We start from the raw sequence: 25,189 nt of genomic DNA on the forward strand, positions 1-25,189 counted from the left end.
TTGGATCCCTTTCAAAATGGTTTTAGAGCAGCACATGGAGGTGAAAGAAACTATTGATTTCAACAATTGATCAGATATGGAAAAGGATAGATAAGAAACAAGTGTTTTGACTAGTGTCCTTGGATGTTTCAGGAGCTTTTTACTCTGTTGATTTGAATTTGATGTTCAAATTGCAAAAGTTAGGAGTAAATGGGAAGATTGTGGAATGGTTTGATTCTTACCTAAAGGGTAGATCCTTAAAAGTGATAAGTAATGGGGAAGTTTCAGAAAGAGTATATGTTAAACAAGGAATTCCTCAAGGATCTACATTTTCAGCTCGTCTTTTTAATGAATGAGTATATATGGCTTCTATAGGTGAAATGTTTACAAAATTGAATGTTGAATATCAACTTTATGCAGATATGTTTTTTTTCCCCTGTAACTGGATGGGAAGAGATGTTTGAAAATAGATTGAAAAAGTGTATGAATGAAGTTGGGAAATGGATAAATAAAAATAAGTTGGTTTTAAATGTGCCTAAAATACAAATTATGTTTGTAGGAAAACAAGTTGAGAATTGGCCACCAACTGTGAATTTGTGTGATATTATAATACCAGTACAGAAATAGTTACACCTGCTGGGTGTTATACTGATCTCTCAGTTGACAAAGAGTGCACAGGTATCTCAAGTACTGCATATTGCACCAGTGTTAAAGTAACTTCATTGGTTGCCAGTAAAATGTCAAGTACAGTATAAGATACTGTTGTTAATTCATCAAACTCTGTATGAGGCAAGTTCCTTTGTATTTGCATAAAGCATTATCTTTGTATATGCCTAATAGATCATTGAGATCAGAATCAACAATGAAACTGGTGATTGAATCTGTGCATTATGTATCAACAAGTCACTCCGATAATTAAGGATCCAAAATATCCAATATCTACTGTTAGTAATTACAGACCCATTGTAGGAATATCTTTTCTGATTAATAGACTTATGGAAAGATTAGTGACTTATGGAAGGATTAATGAGTATCAAACTCAACTAAACTAAACTAAACCTTGGGTTTATATACCGCACCATCTCCGTAGACGCAGAGCTTGGCACGGTTTACAGGAAATAGGATGAGAAAGGAACTCCAGTGGAGGGTTTAAGGATTAGGTGTAAAAGGGTGAGGATGGGTGGGAGAGGCCTAAGGGGGGGGGGGGAAGTGTTACAGTTTTGAGAATAACCAGGTTTTTAGATGTTTACGGAAAAGTTGGAGGGAGCTTGAGGTTCGGAGCGGGGAGGTAAGGTTATTCCAGAGCTCAGTGATTCTAAAGGGAAGGGATGACCCAAGTTTGCCTGCATGAGAAATACCTTTTGTGGAAGGGAAAGATAGTTTAAGAGTTTGGGAGGATCTGGAAGAGGTAGGAGTTGGGGAGTTCCAGGATAGAGGGATAACGGCAGGAAGGATGCCATGTAGGATCTTGAAGGCTAGGCACGCACATTTGAAGTGGATCCTGGGGATTACTGGGAGCCAATGAAGCTTAGACAGGAGTGGCGAGACGTGATCAAATTTGCTTTTTGTGAAAATAAGCTTAGCCGCGGCATTCTGAATCCGCTGAAGTCTATGGAGGCTTTTCTTGGTTAGGCTGAGGTAGATAGAATTGCAATAGTCCAATCTGGAAAGGATGATGGATTGTACTAGGACTGCAAAGTGTTTTTGATGAAAGTAGGATCTGACTTTCCTTAGCATATGAAGGCTGAAGAAGCATTTTTTTTACCAAGGATTGGAGATGGTTGTTGAAGGATAGAGAAGAGTCCAAGGTGACACCCAGAACTTTGCTTGAAAACTCGAGCTGTAGTGAGGAGCCGGAGGACAATGGGATGGAGGAGGGTAAATGGTCTAATTTTGGGCCGAGCCAAAGGAGTTTTGTTTTGGACTCATTCAGTTTCATTTGTACTGTGAATGCCCAGGATTAGAGGTTCGTTATGCATGAGGATATGTTCGTAGAGTGGTTAGTGAAGTTCGAGTCGGTCTCAAGGAGGACGTGGATGTCATCAGCGTAAGTGTAAAGAGTTTCAAGGGGGGATAGTTGGAGGAGTTTCAGGGAGGACATGTAAATGTTAAAAAGGATTGGAGAGAGGGGTGAGCCTTGCGGGACACCACAAGTCGGGATCCAGGGGGAGGATGAGGTGCCGCTCATGTTAACGACTATCTTGATCGATTTTCTATTTTACACCCTTCCCAATCAGGTTTTCGTCCACTTCATAGTGCTGAAATAAAGTTGGCATCTCTTCTTGATTATCTTCACCAGCAATTCAGTGTAGGCATGAGTGCCTTGATTATGCAGTTTGATCTCAGCAGTGAATTTGATTTAGATCATAAAATCCTGCTGAGATGTTTAGACGCAATTGGAATATCTGGCAATGTCCATAATTGGTTTAGGGGTTTCTTTGATAGTCATAATTACCAGGTTCATTCTGACTAATCTATGTGAGGTGTCCCAGGATTCCCCATTATCTCCCACACTTTTCAACCTGTATCTAGCCCCCTTGGGAATTAAGCTTTCCTCTCTTGGAGTTAAACTCTACAGTTATGGATTACATAAGAATAGCCTTACTGGGTCAGACCAATGGTCCATCTAGCCCAGTATCCCGTCTTCACAGAGGCCAATCCAAGTCACAAGTACCTGGCAAAAACCCAAATAGTAGCAGCATTCCATGCTACCATCCGATGTCTATCTCAACAGCAGACTAAGGAATTTTCCTCCAGGAACATGTCCAAACCTTTTTAAAAACTAGCTACATTATCTGCTCTTACCACATCCTCTGGCATCCAGAGCTTAACTATTCTCTGAGTGAAAAAATATTTCCTCCTATTGATTTTAAAAGAATTACTCTGTAACTTCATCGAGTGTCCCCTTGTCTTTGTAAATCTTGATGCAGTAAAAATCGATCACTTGTACCCATTCTACACCACTCAGGAATTTGTAGACTTCACTCATATCTCCCCTTGGCCATCTTTTTCTTAGCTGAAGATTCATCGCTGGCCACCTTGTTGGGCAGACTGGATGAACTGTGAAAGTCTTTATCTACTGACATTACCTCTGCTACTCTGAGGCAAGGACAAAGTGACCATTGGAACAATAGTGCAATATCCAAGGGCTCACAACAGTAGATGGCCCATGCTCCCATAGTTTCCATCTACTTTAAATTTGATAGGTGGTTATGGGCTTATAATCTTTACTGCCCAGGGGCCCAGATTACTGTCAGTCCATCCCTGCTTTGAGGGTAAGGGTGTGCTGCAGACTAGTCCTTGGTTTGGCTCTTTAAAAATATTTTTAAGTTATTTTGCAAAAGGTTGTCAGGTAGGTTCACCTCTTTGTAAATGATACCAAAATCTGCAATAGGGTAGACACTCTGGAAAGTGTGGATAAAATGAGGAAGGATCTAGGTCAAAAATCTGGCAACTAAAATTCAGTGCTGAAAAAATGCAGGGTTATGCATCTGGGCTGCAGAAACATAAGTATTTCTATACACAAAAGAAGAGCAGGACTTAGTGGTGATTATATTTAAAGATGACACAAAGTCAGAAGGATGCTTGGGTACATAGAGAGTAGAATGGTCAGCAGGAAAAAAGGAAGTGATAGTGGCTCTGTACGAGTCGCTGGTGAAACCTTATTAGTATTTTGTAGAATTCTATGGACTACCTTCAAAAAGATATAAATAGGATGGAGACAATTCAGTGAGCAGCTTCTAATATGGTCAGTGGTCTTCCTCATAAAGCATATAGGGACAAACTTAAAGATCTTCATATGATAGATATATCTAATCTAATACTAATTTTTATAGACTGTCCATCCCAAAAATGGTTCTGAGCAGTGTACATACCTCAAATGCATAGGAAGCAAGCCTCTTTCAATTTAAAGAAAGCTCTGGGACAAGGGGGCATAAGGAGCAATATAAAGAAATATTGGTAGATATGTGTAGACATTTAGATGAGGCAGCTGCTCCAGGTAGGAGCATGTTGGCATCACTCCTGCCCATATTCCCCATAGACAATGGAGACATTGGTTGTGTCTTCTCTTTTGGAACCTTGAAGTCAGGAAATATTACCCCTGCTACATTACTGATTACTTTAGTTTTGGCTAAAGACTGTTACTAATTACAGTGTGTTTCTACTTTAGACATTGTCTTGAAAAATTCTTTAACTGTTTCATCAAAGACCGAGGAAACATAGAGGAGGAGGATTCTCAGGCCTGGAATTCTCCAGATTGGGGGTTGGGATGTTGTGTTTAAAATTTCCTTGTAAAAGTGTTATAACAATTTGCTATATAGATAGTATGGAATCTCCATCGTGTGTTTAGTGCTGAATGATTAAGTCTACACCCACTTTTGCTTCAAATATGGAAGGTTTGTTCTTTTGCTTAGCTCCTGTTTTGTGGTTATCTCTCCTTCCATAATGGTGGACTTCAGTTAGATCAAGTGAGATGTTATTTTGCCTGTTTTATGTTCACTATAATATTTGCTTTCTCTGGATGCACACTTTCTTTTCTGTGCAAGTTTCTTGATTATATATGTATTTTTATGAGAAGAATAAAATAAAAAAAGGACAAATATATGCACAGAAATCTTTATTCTCTGAATCTTTTATTAAGAGTTGAAAACAAGGAACTGCAATGTAAATATCTGCACGAGTTTAGTGCAAGACTGCAGCACGTCTAAAGGATCCAACTGTGCTGTTTATGGCTCCCCAATCAGTGTATTTCTTATACTCCCCAGGTCTCAGGTAATATTGATGCCCTCTGTAGTTGGGCTCATTGTAGAAGATCCAGTAACCATCAAACACATTGCAAGAGTAGATGTCATGGAAACGGAATTGCTCAAAGACATGGGGACAGTCATCAGTGAACTCCATCACCTGGCCTCTGAAATCCTCTCTCTCATAGACTTTGATCCTGTAGGAACCACGATGCTGTAGAATAAGAAAAAGAGAAAAGAGCATGGTGTATGAGTGTGTGCTTAAATTATATAACCATACTGGGAAGAATCATTTTGAAAGGTACAAGTTTTCCCAAGATTGATTGATGGAGTTACCTGAGGGGATTCACAATACACATGATTTTAGCACGGTCTAAAGCAGGGGTGCCCACACTTTTAGGCTTGTGAGCTACTTTTTAAAATGACCAAGTCAAAATGATCAACCAACAATAAAATTTTTAAAAAACACAACGTACACTGTACGCAGAGAAAATGTTAATTATAATTTATATTTGGGGTTCATAAGCAATGTCGCCTCCCCTTTTACTAAACTGTGATAGTGGTTTTTAGCGCAGGGAGCTAAGCTGAATGCCCTGCACTGCTCCAAACGCTCATAGGTCCCTACGCTAAAAACCACTATTGCCGTTTAGGGGGCTATAGTGCAAAATATAGACAAAAGATATAAGTTCTCAAAACGGACACTTTTTGATCACTAAGTTGAAAATAAAATCATTTTTCCTACCTTTGCTGTCTGGTGATTTCATGAGTCTCCTTCTGACTGTGCATCCAATATTTCTTCCCTTCTTTCTGCTTCCTGCATACTTCCTCTCCTTCATACCTCATTCCATTCCCTAACCATCTCTCTCTGTCCCTCCATAAGTCTAACTTTTTTTCCTCTCTCCCTGCCTGCCCCCTGCCACCCAACACACTCCATTCCCTCCCCCAACTTTTTCTTCCTCTCTCCCTGCCCCCTCTCCGCCCCTTTTTTTCTTTCTTTCTCCCTGACTCCTTTTTTTGTCTGTCTGCCTTTCTTTCTTTCTCTCTCCCTGCCCCCTTCTTTCTGTCTGTCTGCCTTTCTCTCTCTCTGCCCCCTCTTTCTGTCTGTCTGCCTTTCTTTCTTTCTCTCTCCTTACTGCCTTCTTTCTTTCTGTCTGTCTGCCTTTCTTTCTCTCTCCCTGCCCCCTTCTTTCTTTCTGTCTGTCTGTCTGCCTTTCTTTCTCTCTCCCTGCCCCTTCTTTTTTTCTGCCTGTCTTTCTTTCTCTCTCCTTACCCCCTTTTTTCTGTCTCTCTGCCTTTCTTTCTTTTACTCTCCCTGCCCCCTTCTTTCTGTCTCTGTCTGCCTTTCTTTCTTTTGCTCTCCCTGCCCCCTTCTTTCTGTCTCTGCCTGCCTTTCTTTGTCTCTCCCTGCCCCCTTCTTTCTTTCTGTCTGCCTTTCTTTTGCTCTCCCTGCCCCTTCTTTCTTTCTATCTGCCTTTCTTTCTTTCGCTCTCCCTGCCCCCTTCTTTCTTTCTGTCTGTCTGCCTTTCTTTCTCTCTCCCTGCCCCCTTCTTTCTTTCTGTCTGTCTGTTGCCTTTCTTTCTTTCTCTCTCCTTACCCCCTTTTTCTGTCTGTCTGCTTTTCTTTCTTTCACTCTCCATGCCCCCTTCTTTCTGTCTCTGTCTGCCTTTCTTTCTTTTGCTCTACCTGCCCCCTTCTTTCTGTCTCTGCTTGCCTTTCTTTCTTTTGCTCTCCCTGCCCCCTTCTTTCTGTCTCTGCCTGCCTTTCTTTGTCTCTCCCTGCCCCCTTCTTTCTTTCTGTCTGCCTTTCTTTTGCTCTCCCTGCCCCTTCTTTCTTTCTATCTGCCTTTCTTTCTTTCGCTCTCCCTGCCCCCTTCTTTCTTTCTGTCTGTCTGCCTTTCTTTCTCTCTCCCTGCCCCCTTCTTTCTTTCTGTCTGTCTGTTGCCTTTCTTTCTTTCTCTCTCCTTACCCCCTTTTTCTGTCTGTCTGCTTTTCTTTCTTTCACTCTCCATGCCCCCTTCTTTCTGTCTCTGTCTGTCTTTCTTTCTTTTGCTCTACCTGCCCCCTTCTTTCTGTCTCTGCTTGCCTTTCTTTCTTTTGCTCTCCCTGCCCCCTTCTTTCTTTCTGTCAGTCTGCCTTTCTTTCGCTCTCACTGCCAACTTCTTTCTTTCTGTCAGTCTGCCTTTCTGTCGCTCTCACTGCCAACCTCTTTCTTTCTGTCTGCCTTTCTTTCTTTTGCTCTCCCTGCCCCCTTTCTTTTGCTCTCCCTGCCCCCTTTCTTTTGCTCTCCCTGCCCCCTTTCTTTTGCTCTCCCTGTCCCCTTCTTTCTTTCTGTCAGTCTGCCTTTCTTTCGCTCTCACTGCCAACTTCTTTCTTTCTGTCAGTCTGCCTTTCTGTCGCTCTCACTGCCAACTTCTTTCTTTCTGTCTGTCTTTCTTTCTTTCGCTCTCCCTGCCCCCTTTCTTTTGCTCTCCCTGCCCCCTTTCTTTTGCTCTCCCTGTCCCCTTCTTTCTTTTGCTCTCCCTGCCCCTCTCCTTTCTTTTGCTCTCCCTGCCCCTCTCCTTTCTTTTGCTCTCCCTGCCAACTTCTTTCTTTCTCTCTCCCTGCCCCTTCTTTCTCTCTCCCTGCTCCCTCCTTTCTTTCTGTCTGTCTGCCTATCTTTCTTTTGCTCTCCCTGCCCCTTCTTTCTTTCTCTGTTTGCCTTATTTTTTTTTGCTCTCCCTGCTCCCTTCTTTCTTTCTATCTGTCTGCCTTTCTTTCTTTCACTCTCCCTGCCCTTCTTTCTTTCTTTCTGTCAGCCTTTTTTTCTTTCGCTCTCCCTTGCCAACTTCTTTCTTTCTGTCTGCCTTTCTTTCGCTCTCACTGCCAACTTCTTTCTTTCTGTCTGCCTTTCTTTCGCTCTCACTGCCCCCTTTTTTTCGCTCTCTCTGCCCCTTCTTTGTTTTGTTCTCCCTGTCCCCATCTTTCTTTTGCTCTCCCTGCCCCCTTCTTTCTTTCTCTATCCTTACCCCCTTCTTTCTTTCTGTCTTTCTTTCTTTCCAAGTTTCCAAGCTTATTAAAATTTTGATGAAACGCAAATCAAAATTTCTAAGCTTTTTACAATTTATATTTAAAAAGGGGGAGACAATAAATAAATACTCACAAAACAATACATAACCAACCCTCCCAAGCCACCACCACTTACAATTTCTCCCTGCTTCTCCAACACCACAAAAGCCAAGCCCGTGCAGCCACTGCACAAACGCTGGGCCCACAAGCTTCCCCCCCCCCCCCATGTCAATTCTGACATCGTAAAGGAAGTTCCGGGCTTGCCAAGCAGTGATTGGCTGGCCCGGAACTTCCTCTCCGACGTCAGAATTGACATCATGGGAGAGGGGGAAGGCTTGTGGGCCCAGCGTTTGTGCGCTTGTTCCATGGCTGCATGTACCTGACTTTTGTGGCATCGAGGAAGCAGGGAGAATGCAAAGACAAGCTTTGCGATCGATTTTCATTGCCCTTGCGATCTACTTGTCGATTGCGATTGACCTTTTGGGCACCCTGGTCTAAAGGATGCACTCCAAGGATTATGTTTAGTGTAAGGATCACTAGTAAATATATATGTTTGAATTCAACCAATAGAATTATTGATAAAAAGAAACCATTTATTATTTTAGTATATACCACTGATATTTTCAATTGAGTGCCCACTATTTTGCTCCTGATTACCCACAGAAATAAAAGTATAAAATCTGTTTGTTTTTGGATTTTTCAAACTTTTAGATTTTCATGCATTTTTTTCATTTTGTTTCAAACATTACTGGGCCATAATAAACCGTTGAGTCGTGTTCGAGTCCTAGCGACTTGATGAATTACAGATCTAAAAAGAGATTGGTCTTATGCTAGTCTGGTAAGGTCCTCCTGCATCATTACTTCCATCTGATTGCAGGTCACCCTCTTCACCTGGTTCATTCGATCTTCTGAAATATTGTATATTGAAAGCTTCTATACCGCTACTGATTCAGAGCGGTTTACTTGAGCTTCCCTAATGGTGTTATAATACCCCATTATAGAATACATGAGCTTCAGTAATGGTGTTACATCAAAGTTCATGTATTGTATTGTATGAGCTTTAGCAATGATGTTACTATTCAGAGTTAGAGTATTTCTGTGATGGTTATCTATACACGTGTTTCAGATGGTGTTCATTGATGGTTCTGGTGCTTTTGAGCATCATGGTATGGTGCATTTACATTTCCTTTACTGAGTATACAGTATTTACCACTATATTCGCCCTATATACATTACAAAATACTATATTTACCCTATATATACATTTATATTACATATTTATAACATATTACATACACTATAATTCTAGTTTCTGTATTTTATTTATCATAAAACTCAACTTTCTGCGTATTTTCCTTTGTTTACCCTGTCAGGTTCAAGGTGGGGAGTAGCCTGTTCTTTCCTCCTTCTTGCTACAGCACTCCCCTTATCTCCCCCTCCCCCCCCCGGAAGTTTACTTATTAGTTAAAGTGGTCTGTGAAAAGGACGGCCTTTATTTCCTTCTTGAATTTTCTGGTGTCCTTTTCTAGTGTAGTTCCTTTGGAAGGGAGTGCCACCTTATTGGGGCAATCACTGAGAACATTCTTGTCCAGACGCTTTTGTATTTGATGTCTCTGAAGAAGGGTATCTCCAGTAGATGTTCTTGGCTTGATTGCAGGGCGTGTGTTGTATGATTGTGTAATCTGCTTGCTAGGTATTGCAGTTCTGACATATGAATGATTTTGTATGTCAGCAACATGATCTTGAATTTCACCCTGCTTTCAATTGGGAGACAGTGCTACTATTTCAGTAGCGGGGTAGCACTCGTCTGCTTTGATTTTCCAAGCAGAAATCTTGCTGCTACATTTTGTACTATTTGGATCTGACTTATCATATACTTTGGAATGCACAGCAGGATTGCATTGTTGTAGTCGAAGATTAAGAACACCAGGAATATTATTACATTGGACATTGCCTGATGGGTTAGGTAGGGTTTCAGTCCTCTAACCCAATATAGTTTGCCATAAGCATTTTTCACTTTTTGTTGGATTTGCATTGTCATGTGTAGGTTTGGGTTCAGCCATACTCCTAGATTTCTTACTCCCTCCATGGTTGATTTTATGGTATTGCCATTCAGTGTTAGTTGGTATCTTGGGTTCTTTCCTCCCCATTTGTTAATTAGAAATAGTTCTGTCTTTTCCTTGTTGGTTACTAGTCTGTTTGTTTGGAACCATCCAAAGATTTTCTCTAGACCTTTCTTGATCTTCTTTTTAGTCTTCATGTCCTGTTTCTTCAGTGGGATGATTAGTTGGATGTCATCTGTCTGGATGTAACATTCCCATACCAGTTTTCTGATGAATTTTCCCAGTGGTTGGAGGAAGATGTTTAACAGCATGGGTTACATTGCGGATCCCTGTGGTACTCCTATGTCTGTCTCTTTCCAGTTGCTTATGTTCCTCTGACTTAATTCTCTGCATCTAGATTTTAATAGTATGTGTTGAACTAGGTCGAAGGTGCTGAGAGGTCCAGAAACCACAGCAGCACATCTCCTTTAGCATGGTGTTTGAGGACCGAGTCCTGTACTGCTGCTAGTACGGTTTCCATGTTCAGGTGTCTTCTGAACCCTGATTGGGCCTGGTGTAGCTTTGATGAGTTTTCTAGGAAGTCTGATATTTTTTGTTGGCAGGCTAATTTGTCTATTAGTTTAGATATCTATGGTTGGTTAGCTACCGGTCTGTAGTTGGAGAGCTCTTGATGACTGAGAGTTTCCATTTAAGTGGAACTTCTCCAGATTGTAATGATTAAGGTCTGTGAGATAGGCGAGTTCTGGGCCTTTGAGCTCTCTCATCGGGTATATTAGGTATGTGTGTATGGATGGTGGGCTAGGTTTCACTCTTTTCAATAGTTTCTTCACCTGGTTCTCTGCGATTTTGTTCAAACTCTTCCATTGCGTCTCCTGTTTCCCTCATATGTTTGTTTATTGATATGTTGTTATTTAGGCTGATGTCTTTCTATGTCCACTTTATTTTCTCTGTGAAGAAGTTGCTGAATTCATTACTAGTAAGGGAACATTTGGTGATGATTTCTTTTTGGTTTTTCCCCAGTAACCCATTTCCCAGTATCCCAGTAACCTAAACTTGGTATAGGGTTTTTGTGGAGTTTCTGGCTTCAAGGATCTTTTTTGAGAGGAATTACTTCTTTTCTTAACTTCTTGATGTAGATTCTATTGACTCTAAGCCAGACTATAGACTTTTCTTTCAGGAAATTGTCCAAACCTTTCTTAAAACCAGCTATGTTATCTACTCTTACCACAAACTTTAGCAATGCGTTCCAGAGCTTAATTATTCTCTTAGTGAAAAAATATTTCCTTCTATTGGTTTTAAAAGTATTTCCCTGTAACTTCATCAAGTGTCCCCTAGTCTTTGTAATTTTTGATGGAGTGAAAAATCAATTCACTTGTACCCATTCTTTTTCACTCAGGATTTTGTAGATTTCAATCATATCTCCCCTCAGCCATCTTTTTCCAAGCTGATAAGTTTGACCCTTTGTAGCCTTTATCATCTTGGTCGTTCTTCTTTGAACCTTTTCTAGCACCACTATATCTTTCTTCAAATAAGGAGACCAGAATTGAACATAATACTCCAGATGAGGTCGCACCACGGAGTGATACAGGGGCAGATGAGGTCGCTTGTGCTACGGTTTTGTAAAAAGAGGGACAAGTGCATACTTATGGGAGGGGGACTATGATAAAATGAGGAAAATGGTTAAAAAGAAGCTAGAAGGATCAGTTGCAAAGGTTAGGACTGTAAACCAGGCGTGGATAATTATTTTTAAAATACCATCATGGAAGCCCAGATCAGATGTATTCCATGTATCGGCAAAGGTAAAGGTGGAAAGAAGAGGAAACAAGAGTCAGCATAGCTAAAAGGTGAAGTGAAAGAGGCTTTTAGAGCAAAAAAAAATCCTTTAAAGAATGGAAAAAGGATCTGAATGAAGAAAATAAGAAGAGATACAAGCACTGGCAAATTAGATGCAAAACATTGATAAAGAAAACTAAGAAAGAATATGAAGAGACATTTGCAAAAGAGGCAAAAACTCATAATAATTTTTTTAGACACATCAAAAGCAGAAAACCTGTGAGGGAATCTGTGGGACCATTGGATGATTAAGGAGCAAAAGGGGTGCTCAGGGAGGATAAGGCCTTAGCGGAGAGCCTAAATGAATTCTTTGCTTCGGTCGTTACAGAAGAAGATGTAAGAGATTTACCTGAACTGGAAATGGTTTTCAAGGGTGATGATGTGGAGGAACTGAAAGAAATATTGGTGAATCTGGAATATGTACTAAGCCAAATCAACAAGTTACAAAGTGATAAATCACCTGGACCAGATGGTATACATCCCAGGGTACTGAAAGAACTCAAACATGAAATTGCTTACCTGCTTTTAGTGATCTGTAACATATCGCTAAAATTGTCTGTAGTACCTGAAGACGGAAGGGTGGCCAATGTTATACTGATTTTTTAAAAGGGTTCAAGGGGAGATCTGGGAAATTACAGACTGGTAAACCTGACTTCAGTGCCGGGTAAAATGGTGGAAACAATTATGAAAAATAAAATTGTGGAACACATAGACAAATATGATTTAATGAGACTGAGTCAGCATGGGTTCAGCCGAGAGAGATCTTGCCTCACCAATTTGCTAGACTTCTTTGAAAGTGTGATTAAACATGTGGATAAAGTTGAGCCGGTTGATGTAGTGAATCTAGATTTTCAGAAAGCTTTTGATAAAGTTCCTCATGAGAGGCTCCTGAGAAAATTAACGAGTCATGTGATAGCTGGCAAAGTTTAGTTGTGGATTAGGAATTGGTTATCGGATAGAAAACAGAGGGTTGGGTTAAATGGTCATATTTCTCAGTGAGTGCTGCAGGAGTCTGTACTGGGACAGATGCTATTTAACTTATTTATAAATGATCTGGAAATTGGAACGACGAGTGAGGTGATTAAATTTGCAGATGACACTAAACCTTTCAAAGTTGTTAAAACGCATGTGGAGTGTGAAAAATTGCAGGCAGATCTTAGGAAATTGGAAGACTGGGCGTCCAATTGGCAGATGAAATTTAATGTGGACAAAGTGATTCACATTAGAAAGGACAACCCAAATCACAGTTACCAGATGCTAGGGTCCACCTTGGGGGTTAGCGCCCAAGAAAAGGGTGTCATCGTAGACAATACGCTGAAGCCTTCTGCCCAATATGTGGCGGCAGCCAAGAAGGCAAACAGGATGCTAGGAATTATTAAAAAAGGGATGGTTAACAAGACTAAGAATGTTATAATGCCCCTATATCGCTTTATGGTGCGACCTCATCTGGAGTATTGCGTTAAATTCTGTCTCCTTATCTCAAGAAAGATATAGTGGCGCTAGGTAAGGTTCAAAGAAGAACAACCAAGATGATAAAGGGGATGCAACTCATTTCGTATGAGGAAAGACTAAAAAGGGTCAAACTTTTCAGCTTGGAAAAGAGACGGCTGAGGGGAGATATGATTGAAGTCTACAAAATCCTGAGTAGAATAAAATGGGTACAAGTAAATTGATTTTTCACTCCATCAAAAATTACAAAGACTAGGGGACACTTGATGAAGTTACAGGGAAATACTTTTAAAGCCACTAGCAGGAAATATTTTTTTTACAAAGAGAATAATTAAGCTCTGGAACACATTGCCAGAGTTTGTGGTAAGAGCGGATAGTGTAGCTGGTTTTAAGAAAGGTTTGGACAATTTCCTGTAAGAAAAGTCTATAGTCTTTTACTAAGAAAGACGTGAGGGAAGCCACTGCTTGTCCTGGATTGGTCACGTGGAATGTTGCTACTCCATGGGGTTTGGCCAGGTACTAGGGCCCTGGATTGGCCACCGTGAGGATGGGTTACTAGACTTGATGCACCATTGGTCTGACCCAGTAAGGCTATTCTTATGTTCTTAATTCTAGAGCATATAGTATGGCTCATTTGTTCTGCCTAGTGGTGATGTCTTCCGATTGGCTTCACATTGCCTTCTAGGGTTGTGACTGTCATGCCAGACCCCCGCTATAATAAAACCCTTAGCACGCATGCACACTTCAAACTCCGTGTTCCGTGCGTCCATGGTGCCTTGCCGCACATGCGCAGTGCCTGCCTCAGCTGATTTCCTGCCCTGATCTCCGACGCCGGCTACCTTCATGCCTTCTGACTACTCTTCCTGGATGCCTCTTCTTCTTACCCCAAGACCAGCAGCAGCAGCAGCATCAAGCAGCCACGGAGCATTTGCGAGGCCAGCCCACTTCGATAATGCGAGGCAGGCTGGCCTAACAAAAGCCCTAAGGCTGCCCGGGCTAGCGGATGCTGTACAGGGTGAAGGGGTACTACTGGACAGGGGGGAGGTAAAAGTAAAGAAGAAGGGCTACTGCTGGATAGGGGGAACAGGGAACAGGTGCTGTTGGACACAGGGGAAGTAAAAGTAAGGGAGAAGGGCTACTGCTGGACAGGGGGAGCAGGGAAGGGGTACTGCTGGACAGGGGGAGGTAAAAGTAAGGAAGAAGGGCTACTGCTGGACAGGGGGAGCAGGGAAGGGGTGCTGCTGGACATGGGGGAGGTAAAAATAAGGGATAAGGGCTATTGCTGGACAGGGGGAGCAGGGAATGGGTGCTGCTGGACAGGGGAGAGCAGGAAGCAAAGAAAGAAAGGCCTTAGTGCCCCATTTGCTAAAAGTTTACACATCTATTCTAGCACCCGTTAATGTATCGGGCTTAAACACTAGTAGGTTATAATAGCCTTACTCACTGTGACATGTGCTCTGAATGTTTTGCAGCCTGTCTCAGCCCTAAGTAGTAGCTGGATCTGGAAGAATAATTCCTGCCTCAATCAGCAAGTCCTCAAATGCTGAGATCTTCATGCTGCCAGTTGAACCAAGGTTGAACTGACCTCAACCTTCATGGAACCGCTCAAGTGAAGGGGGAGACAGAATTGCAACCGGCACCCTGAAGAGCCATGCTGAGCCCCCTGTGGATGCCTAACAGCCTGCACTCAAGCCTCTTTGCTTTAGTAGGTGAGCTAAGCTACTAGGGATACAGACACCAAGCTCCACACAGTTTAACCTGCTACCTGAAGACCCAAGTCTGCTTCTTCTCCATGCAGGCAGAGTTCCCTCCCTCGCTGGGGAGCTCTAGTGCACCGAGAACCGCAAAAACTATGAAAAATACTGTAAATAATAAAGAAATAAACACAACAGATCAGAAAGACACTTTCCAGCTCATGTACAGAAGGAAAAACTGAAGGGGGCAGCAGAGCCATCTGTAGAAGGAGTTGAAAACCCAAAGTGGATTCCTTCTGTACAGCTTGTGAGCAGGGGGAGAGTACCCTACTGTCCAGAATGACATGCCTATTGCACTAAACATAGTTTAGTAACATAGTAGATGACGGCAGATAAAGACCCGAATGGTCCATCCAGTCTGCCCAACCTGATTCAATTTTAATTTTTTAATTTTTTCTTCTTAGCTATTTCTGGGCAAGAATCCAAAGCTTTACCCTGTACTGTGCTTGGGTTCCAACTGCCGAAATCTCTGTTAAAGACTTGCTCCAGCCCATCTACACCCTCCCAGCCATTGAAGCCCTCCCTAGCCCATCCTCCACCAAACGGCCATATACAGACACAGACCATGCAAGTCTGCCCAGTACTGGCCTTAGTTCAATATTTAATATTATTTTCTGATTCTAAATCCTCTATGTTCATCCCACGCTTCTTTGAACTCAGTCACAGTTTTACTCTCCACCACCTCTTTTGGGAGCGCATTCCAGGCATCCACTGCCCTCTCTGTAAAGTAGAACCTCCTAACATTGCCCCTGAATCTACCACCCCTCAACCCCAAATTATGTCCTCTGGTTTTACCATTTTCCTTTCTCTGGAAAAGATTTTGTTCTACGTTAATACCCTTCAAATATTTGAACGTCTGAATCATATCTCCCCTGTCTCTCCTTTCCTCTAGGGTATACATATTCAGGGCTTCCAGTCTCTCCTCATACATCTTCTGGCGCAAGCCTCCTATCATTTTCGTCGCCCTCCTCTGGACCGCCTCAAGTCTTCTTATGTCCTTCGCCAGATTCGATCTCCAAAACTGAACACAATACTCCAAGTGGGGCCTCACCAATGACCTGTACAGGGGCATCAACACCTTCTTCCTTCTACTGACTACGCCTCTCTTTATACAGCCCAGCATCCTTCTGGCAGCAGCCACTGCCTTGTCACACTGTTTTTTCGCCTTTAGATCTTCGGACACTATCACCCCAAGGTCCCTCTCCCCGTCCGTGCATATCAGCTTCTCTCCTCAGCATGCATGTTGTTAGCTTCCTGCGCTAAACAAATTAGTGGTGTAGTAGCAAGAGCATGTCCGCCCTTCTCCATTCCCCCACAAGTTAGGAAAACCCATAAATTTTGTATCTCGGCCCCAAGCCCCAACCTTTGGCTGCAAAAATTAGAGAGGCCTCCCCAGCATCCAACCCCCATCCCCCATTTCTTGTCTGCCAAGCATATATCATCTTTCTCTGGAAACATTATAATGCAATCTTTAATATGGGAACAGCATGTTAATTGGAGGAGTACATGATGAACTTACTTGTGGGATCATGTGGCAAGATCTGATGGAATCATTAACTCCCATCCAGTGTTGGAAGTCTGGATATTCCCCTCTTCTCAAGAAGTACTGGTATCCCTTGAAGTTAGGATGTTCATACAGAATCCAGTTGCCACTCTCTACTTTGATGGAGTTGCAGCGGCTAAAGTAAGAACTCAGATCAGAACAGTCAGAGCTACACTCATAGGAGCGACCCTGGAAGTTCCTGTCCTCATAGAAAATGATCTGTAATGAAACAAACGACTGACACATGTGCAGAATAGCTATGTTGCAGAGACGCATGAGCACCAATTAACTTCTAGTGCCTGTCTGACTTGTCTTTCCTTTTTTCAATCATCATTCAGGCTCATAATCAAAAAACATAGATGTCCAAAAAGCATCCTAAATCAGCACTGTGGCTGAAAATTACTGCTATCTGGATAATAGATTGCTCTTCCCTCATTCTGCCCCTTAACAGGGATAGTGGGCTGTTATACAGATTTTTAGCCCCATATTATTCATATAATTCTTGATAATGTCTAGCTAGGCCAGCATCTCCTAGGACATGTTCTCCTTTTGAGGACCTGTCCAGGGGTCCAGACGGCTTTTTAAAATCCAGCACTTTGTCCGGGTTTTGAAAAGCCTCCTCTCAATCGCATTGGGCAGGGGGCAATCCTGCCCGATCAAAGCAGGCAGCGGGGGGCGGAGCTAGGGCGGGACGGGGCAGAGATGGACGTAAAATCTGGCAACCTTAGGCCAGCTTAATATATAACTGCTTGAAACACTGGCCCAAATATGTTTTACCTGTGTAACTTTTAGTAGCACAATAATCCTGCTATAATATATAATAAAAATAATGATAATAATTTGCACTATAAAGTTAATTTATGTTCCTTTCTGTCACTGAAGGCACATTTCTGGTATCTGGATATGATAATTTGTTCTTTTCCAATATACTGGTAATTACCAAAAACATTTCAAAATATACAATCATCAAAATGCAATGTGATAGATTCATTGCAAGTATGAGGACCTTGGCAAATGCTGAATATCTAATTTCAACACCCCTCCCTTCCCCCCCTTCCCGGAGGTTCTATCCAGTTACCAACCATGTTGCCATCCTAACTTTATCTGATTTATTATCCGGTTAATGAATTGAATAAGGCCACTAACCAGATAAACACTGGCTCCACCTAAGCTTCACACATGGACCAACCTGGCACTAACCGGATTGTGTCACAGTGGTTTCTCTGGATTTTGAGTGGCACTATCCAGTTAGGTGCTGCAAAAAATCTGAGCATTGTCCAACCAGTTAGAAGCCTCTCCTACCCAGTTATGAGTATCTCTCACTGAATATCAATCCCTGGATTGTTACAGTTAATTTGCCTTCTTCAGTTTGTGTAACATGCCATATTAACAGGACACATACGCATACATACGCTATATGTACAAAGCATTTTATCAAAGTGTGCATTTGATTGTTTTCCAAAATATTTTCATTTCCTTACAGAAAATATATCATGCTATTTTCCTACCTTTCCCATTTCAGCTGGCGTTAAGAAACAAATGCTGGATGATTATTGTCAGACAGCAGCCCTTATATAAGTCCCCCAGTGCTGGATCTACATAGCTTGAATGAGAAGGGTATTTTTGCTTAGTAAGGCCAATGTATAAGCCTTTCTGTTTTTTTGTGTTCTGTTGTTTGCACTTGCATAGTATGAAAGTTTCATTGTTGATTCAGTTTGTGCAGTGTGAATTAGCTATATGCCTACGGCTGCTATTATATTATTTGAAAACTTTGTGGTTCAGTCATTACAGCATAGTGCTTTCCTTAAACATTTAGAATATTTCACTGGGTTAATTTATTTCAAAATGGATTGCATGGCACAGCAGAACAGGTTCTGTTTTCCTATGACCATTCTCTGTTACTATGCAAACCAGTTCACTGTAGTTAACAGCATTGCCTAAGAAACAACTATTTATTGAAGGGCAGGACAATGACAACAGGAAAATGATGAAAGGATTTACTAATGATATCACAGTTAATAAATTGCAAAGTAACCTTTGGTCAACTCAGATAGAGGTTTTTTGCCTGGCCTCTGGTGCTGAGTTTAAGCTTCTGGACATGTGAAGAGCAATTATATAACTGGGCACCTACATGTACATGGCACTTCTACATCTACCAGAATACCACCACATTCAGGAATAAGTATACACTACCCTACACTTGGATTCTATAAAAGGTGTTCAAATTTGTTCTCCCAATTTTGGATACGATCCTGAGATGTGCACGCAACTAAATTAGTGTGCCAATTAACAGAAATAATTGAGCACTAAAAATCAACTATTCCTGTTAATTTGCACCAATTTGTATTTGCATACATATCTGGCTACACATTATTCTATAAAACTGCATGCCCAAATCCCGTAGTGTGCAACCCAAAAAAGGGCATGGTCAGGTTAGAGGCATTCCGGAAATTTTCACGCCCAAATTGGGTTCCAGGAATTATACCTGGTTTCAGTAGGTATAAATCCTAGCACCCAAATTCGGGTGCTTTTTTTTTTTTTATATAATAAAAGTTTTTATTGAGATTCACATCAGTGAAGAAAGAACAATAAACAACAAGCATCAACAATAAGATACAGTCAACTGGCAGAACATAGTAAACAAACAAATGGTACAACACAAGGATGTTAATGTATGCCCGAAATACATGGCAGGAACGAAAGAGGAACACCATCACCACTAGGTGCCCCCCCTCCCCCCCCACCAAGAAGACTGGACGCCCAGAAGGAACTCATGTTCCACACCAACAGAGAAAGCCCTTTTTTAAATTTTATTTCACCCCCCCAACCCCCCTCCCCTGTGGTTCCCACCGGGGCTAAAGAGTATCAGCCGAAGGGGCTTACACAGGGTTCACTGTTGCAAGTGGGTAAGATAGGAACTCATGCCACAGGGCCCAATAATTTTTCTTCTGCGCTCTCTGATCCCTATGCTCCCCTCTCAGTTCCCAACCCGCCATCTCCCGCATGGAACCCAGCCAGGTCTGTGGAACAGGTGAGCAACAAACCAATAGCAAGAAACTGACATTGGTCCTGGGATAGGCCCTGAGCAGACAGCTCCCCCTCATGACCCAACACCAAGATTTTGTAAGACTAGTGAAAGGACCTGCGCACCACACCCTTTAAGGTCTCCAAGATACTATTCCAATAGGGACCCAGCTCCGCACATTCAACCAACATATGTAGCAGGGAACCTTTCACATTCTTGTAGCAGACATACTCCTTAGAACCCCCTGACACCTAGTCCTATAGGCACAGTGCAAAATCTTAAACTGCATTTCCTGTAGCAGGGCATTTCGAGATATCTTGGCTGCACTGGCAAAACAATCTTGTGTAAAACTGTTGGAGAGCTCCTCCCAGAGATCCAGAGACCAAATGCGAGACAAAGAGACTAGGAGGGGAGAGGCCCGTTCATCCCTCCCCAATATATACCAGGTAGAGACAGAGTTAGCAGAAGCAGGAAGATGTAGGAAGAAGTGATCAATCTTGAGAAATGATCCCCCCTGCGGAGACCTAGCCATCTCACTATGAAAGTAATGCCGCAACTGCAAGTAAGAATAGAAAGGCTGGCCGGGGACCCCCCAACTAAGCCAAAGTGCCTCCTGAGTTGGGAACCCAGCGTGTGAATGCTCCTCCGCACAATGGCCCATGTAGTGGCTCAGCCCAAACTAAAGTTCCACCAGCCCCTCCTCCTCGATCCCAGGCTGAAAGAGAGGATTCCCTTGAATAGTAATCATGGCCCAATTACCCACCCTGCTAACCACCTGTCTCCTCCACCACATTCAGGTCTTCCAGAGGGTGTCTAACCATATCTTACAACCTGAAGGCACCCCCACCACCAAGTGCCCATCGAGAGAGATAGGCCATCAGCCTATATGGACGAAGCCAATGGGCCAGGAACCCCTGAGGTGCAAATTTGTCTCCCCCCCCACGTGTGCCTCATGGATCCAGTGGAACAACGTGGCAACGTTATAAAGCCGCAAGTCAGGCATCGTGAGACCCCCTTGCTGTCTGCCTTTCATCAATTTCTGGTAACTAATGTGAGCCCTGCGCGAGCGCCAAATAAAGGAGCCAATAATAGACTGAAACAAACGTTCATGTATATTCTGCACCCAAAAAGGCAACATTTGCAAGGGATATAGAATTTTGGGCAGCAGAACCATCTTAACCAGAGCAATGCTCCCTAAAAGGGAAAGTGGAAGGAATCACAAAAGCCCTCAATCTTAGAAGAAATATTCCACTGATAGACACGCGCCCAGTCAGCGCTCAGGAAAATGCCTAGGTATTTCAATTCCTGGGCGGCCCACCGAAGGGGAAAAAGAGGGTTCCCACTAGAGGTACAGGGGGTTGAGACTGCCAGCACCTCTGATTTCCCAAAATTAATGGAGAGTCCAGAGAAAGAACCAAAAAGACCGATCAGGTCTACAAGACGTGGGAGGTGTGTAGAGGCGTCATGTACAAATAGTAACATGTCGTCCACGAACATAGCTATGCGACACTTCTGACCCCCCACTTGGAGTCCTGCAAGAGCCGTGGAACTTTGGATTTTAATGGCTTAGGGTTCCAGGGAGATTATAAACAAAATGGGAGAAAGAGGGCAACCCTGTCTTGTCCTCCTGTGAAGGGAGAAAGTCCACGTCCAGTCCCTGTTACGCAAAAAGTTGAGCCGTAGGTGTCGCGTAAAGAGCTGTGATCCACTGGTGAAAAGGACCCGTGATACCAAACTGCAGGAGGACCCAAAACAGATACCTCCACATGACCTTGTCAAACGCTTTTTCAGCATCAAGGCTCACTAACAAGTCATCTCCGGGCCAAGCCCGGCCTTCCCACAAAGCAACCAGCACCTTTAATATATTTGCAGATGCAAAGCAACCCGGGACAAATCCCACTTGGTCAGGGTGTTTCAAATGTGGAATAACCCTCCCCAGGCGCTGGGCCAGGATGGAGGTGAGGATCTTCATGTTTTGATTGAGTAAGGAGATCAGCCTATAAGAACATCCTGCTCCGGATCTTTGCCAGGCATAGACAACACCACCACAGTGGCGTGACATTGTTCTGGTAAGAGCGATCTTCCATGATGAATATCACGAGCCAACGCAGCTAGAGCTGGGCTCACCTGTAATTTGAGAAATTTGTAGAATTTAGGCCCCATGCCATCAAGTCCCGGTGCTTTAGCCAACTTTAACTGCCTGATAGCCACCAAAATTTCATCAGATCGAATGGGCTCATTTAACATGGCCAGCTTGTCTGGGGAAACTTTGGATATCACCAGATTGCAAAAGAAGTCATCCCATATGGAAATGTCGTAGGTCAGAATAGAATTGCACAAACTTGTTCTGAATAGCCTGGGATTGGGTGATAAATCAGCCCCCTGCATCCCGGAGTCGAGTAATGTGGGACACCTTTCTACTGGGGCACACCAGGTTTGCCATCAACTTCCCTCCCTTGTTTCCCCAGTAGTGGAGTTTATACTTATAAATCTGAATGTTTGATAGAGCTTGAGCAGAGAAAATAGCATCAATCTTCTTCCGAACCTCCAGGTATGATTGACCTTCAGGTCCCTGTGCCCGATTCCAGAAAGCCTGTCTACAAGCCTGTAGTTGGGTAGTGAGGGACACCAGCTCAGCCTCCTGTCTCATTTACAAGCAATATAAGCAATGATTTTGGCCCACAAATAGGCCTTAGCAGCCTCCCAGAAAATGACAGAGGAGACATCCCCAGTATCGTTGTAGGTGTTATATTCCTAAAACTGTCTCCACAAGTTTGCTTCAATATCTTAAATTAAATAAATAAATAAATAAAACAACAAAGATACTATATAAAGTGCACTATGTGCTTTTAAAGTGATATAGAAATATCATAAAGTGCTCAGTCACCAACCAAAAAGTACAGTAGTACCATCAAATGAACCAGGGCTGGATGTAATGAGGGACCATTACATGTATTTGCAGAGGTTTTGTCAGCAGGAGACCCGAAGTCATGATGCCGCTGTACAGATCCATGGTGAGGCCTCACTTGGAGTACTGTGTTCAGTTTTGGAGACCACACTATCGAAAGGATGTGCTAAGGATCGAGTCGGTTCAGCAAACGGCCACCAGGATGGTCTTGGGGCTCAAGGATCTCATGTATGAAGAAAGACTAAAGAAATTGCAGCTGTACTCACTCGAGGAAAGAAGAGAACGGGGAGACATGATTGAAACGTATAAGTACATCACGGGACGTGTCGAGTCAGAAGATGATATCTTCTGGCTCATGGGACCCTCGACCACCAGAGGGCATCCGCTGAAAATCAGGGGAGGGAAGTTTCATGGCGACTCCAGGAAGTACTTCTTCACCGAAAGAGTGGTGGATCATTGGAACAGACTCCCACTCCAGGTGATAGAGGCCAGCAGCGTAACGGATTTTAAGAGAAAATGGGATACTCACGTGGGATCTTTTAGGGAGTGAATTCAGGGGAGGGGATATTTGGAATGGGCAGACTTGGTGGGCTATAGCCCTTTTCTGCCGCTTTTTCTATGTTTCTATGACCATCATTGCACTACAATGTCCCTCTTTCTGCCTTCCATAAAACAATAAATATAATATAATGTTGTAAAGTACTTTCATTACTTATCTGATTAAAACAGAGAAGACTTGAGTTAGGAGGCAGATTATGGCAGTGATACAGTGTTGAAATCAATTAAATTAATTCATTATAGTGTGAAAGCTCTAAACAACCCCCGTGTTCTGTTAAAAGCTGGTCTCCCTTCGACTCGAGTTTCACAAGAGCGTCGTCAAGAAGGGGGCACTAAAAGAAGTGAAAAGATACAAGAAAACAAAAAAACGTTAGCTATAAACTCTGACTTTTTGATTAAAAACTCATAAACTATTAAACTTTATTAATTCACTATCATAGTAATCTTAATGTATATTTCAAACAAGGAAATAAATAAATCAAACGGAGGTATGTATAAACTTACTCATGCGGACCAGAAGAACCAAGGAAACCTCAAAAGGGAAACAAAAGCAGAGCGGAAAGATGCTGTCAGAAAACGGATTAATATAAGAGCTCTGGCTTAAAACACGTCATGAAGTGACGTCAATTTCTTCAACAACCTATCAAAAAGAGAGATTCTAACACCCGCCCATTTTATTTCAAACTAACCTATCACAGTTGGAACCATTCAATTTCCTCGTTCAAGCCTCCAGGACTTAGTGTCTGCCACTCGTGTATGAATCTAAGTTCTTCCATTAACAGTCTAAAAGAAATGTAAAAATACAGATGGGAAAACACCTTTTCAACATAAGGCGAAAACAACTTCAAGCTCCAATAGTTTCACATTGGGTGGAAGCAGGTCATCAAATTAGCGATTTTAGATATACTGTTTAAAACAAATATATCTTTCAAGAGAGGGTGATGTTTCACACAGATTGTTAATGGAAGAACTTAGATTCATACACGAGTGGCAGACACTAAGTCCTGGAGGCTTGAACGAGGAAATCGAATGGTTCGCCAGGCATTGATAAGGTCTAGCTCCTGCATGAGGAAGTTGACCCCTCGAGAAGCCTGCCCCGCTTGCAAGGACCACATGGGTTTACAGTCTACAGTGGGATTGCTAACCATATTGAAGTTTCCGGCCAAGAGAAGGTGATACCCAGTAAAAGAAAGGCGTTGAGCCAGCAAGCTAAAAAAAAAATAGAATGAGAGTACACATATGGGGCACTAAATTCCTCTCCTGCAGCTCCCTGGCCAAGATAACATACCACCCCTGGGGATCCTGTACTAGTTTGTGTTTTGTAAAAGGAAGGGCTTTATGCACCAAGATCGCCACCCCCCTCTGACGAGAGTTATAAGAAGCATAGGCAATTTCCCCAACCCAGCCTCTCCATAACTTACAGTGCTCAGCTGCCGTGAGATTTGTCTCCTGCAGGAAAGCGATTTGGGCACATTCCTTTTTCAGGTAAGAGAAGATTTTGGACTGCTTAATTGATGAGTTAATACCTGCTACATTCAAAATGAGAAGGGTAATGTCAGCCAGTGTCTATGTAATACAAAAAGGAGTTCAACAAAGAGTACAATGCCAATGAACGACTCCTTGAGATCCCCCCCAGCTAGGTCCTACCAAGCCAATTTCTACCCGAACAGCAAAAACCACAAGGGGAGAGCCCCCAACAACCCCCCAGTCTCCCTCCGCACATGAGAACACAAGCACTCATAACCCATTCCCAGACCTCAAACAAACCCCAACCCCCATACACCCCCACCAGGCAACCCTCCCATCCCTCCGCCTCCTGCTCCCCTCTCTTAACCACCCCTCCCCATCTCTCCCCAAAACTCTAGGAAGACGATTTATTTACCCCCCCCCCCCCCCGACACCACAAGCCCAAAGCAACCCTGCCCATCCAACCACCCACCCTACCACCATACAGATAAAAAACATCCCCAATGCCCGGTTCCTCCCTTCCCACTTCCCCACTAGTTCACAGAGGTCCACGTGGCCCTTCACCAAGCCAAAGGCATAGGATAGGTAGGAGCCTTGAGCTGGAACAGTCAGCTGCCTCAGGGGCCCCAATTAGGACTAGTGGCCAGCCAGCAGCAGTCAAAGCGTGCAGTAGTTTCTCCCTCTGCAAGCTCCACATCACAGAGCCAAACGCCATCTGGAAGAAGAAAGATGTGGCAGCCCAAGATGATGACCCATCACAAAGTAGCTGTGCTGCCTAGCCCAACGCAGGATCATGTGGTGCATAAATGCAGCACAGGGCC

At 42.9% G+C, this 25,189-nt stretch overlaps 1 protein-coding gene across 3 annotated transcripts; it reads right to left on the bottom strand.

The window, feature by feature from the left end:
- Positions 1-4,662: 4,662 nt before the first annotated feature.
- LOC117360923 (gamma-crystallin 1-like) lies at positions 4,663-24,828 on the bottom strand. Of its 3 annotated transcripts, XM_033945552.1 has the most exons (4): positions 17,919-17,927; positions 16,387-16,629; positions 11,475-11,488; positions 4,663-4,921 (listed from the first exon to the last, which is right to left on the bottom strand). In XM_033945552.1, exons 1-4 carry the CDS (start codon positions 17,925-17,927, stop codon positions 4,663-4,665), a joined length of 525 nt encoding a protein of 174 aa, XP_033801443.1. The 3 variants fall into 3 exon arrangements, with proteins under 3 accessions (XP_033801443.1, XP_033801442.1, XP_033801441.1); XM_033945551.1 differs by lacking the exons at positions 11,475-11,488; positions 17,919-17,927 and adding an exon at positions 24,820-24,828 and having other exon boundaries at positions 4,663-4,938; XM_033945550.1 differs by lacking the exon at positions 11,475-11,488 and having other exon boundaries at positions 4,663-4,938.
- Between the last annotated feature and the right edge of the window lie 361 nt (positions 24,829-25,189).

This window comes from Geotrypetes seraphini, chromosome 5, assembly GCF_902459505.1.
Source record: "Geotrypetes seraphini chromosome 5, aGeoSer1.1, whole genome shotgun sequence".
NCBI classification, from domain to species: domain Eukaryota; kingdom Metazoa; phylum Chordata; class Amphibia; order Gymnophiona; family Dermophiidae; genus Geotrypetes; species Geotrypetes seraphini.

Bases quoted from the DNA above. Each gene is read 5' to 3' on its own strand.
- LOC117360923 (XM_033945551.1), bottom strand. The intron at 4,939-16,386 runs GTAAGTTCATCA...CTTATTCTACAG, and splicing joins CTTGCCACATGATCCCACAA to CATCGTGGTTCCTACAGGAT.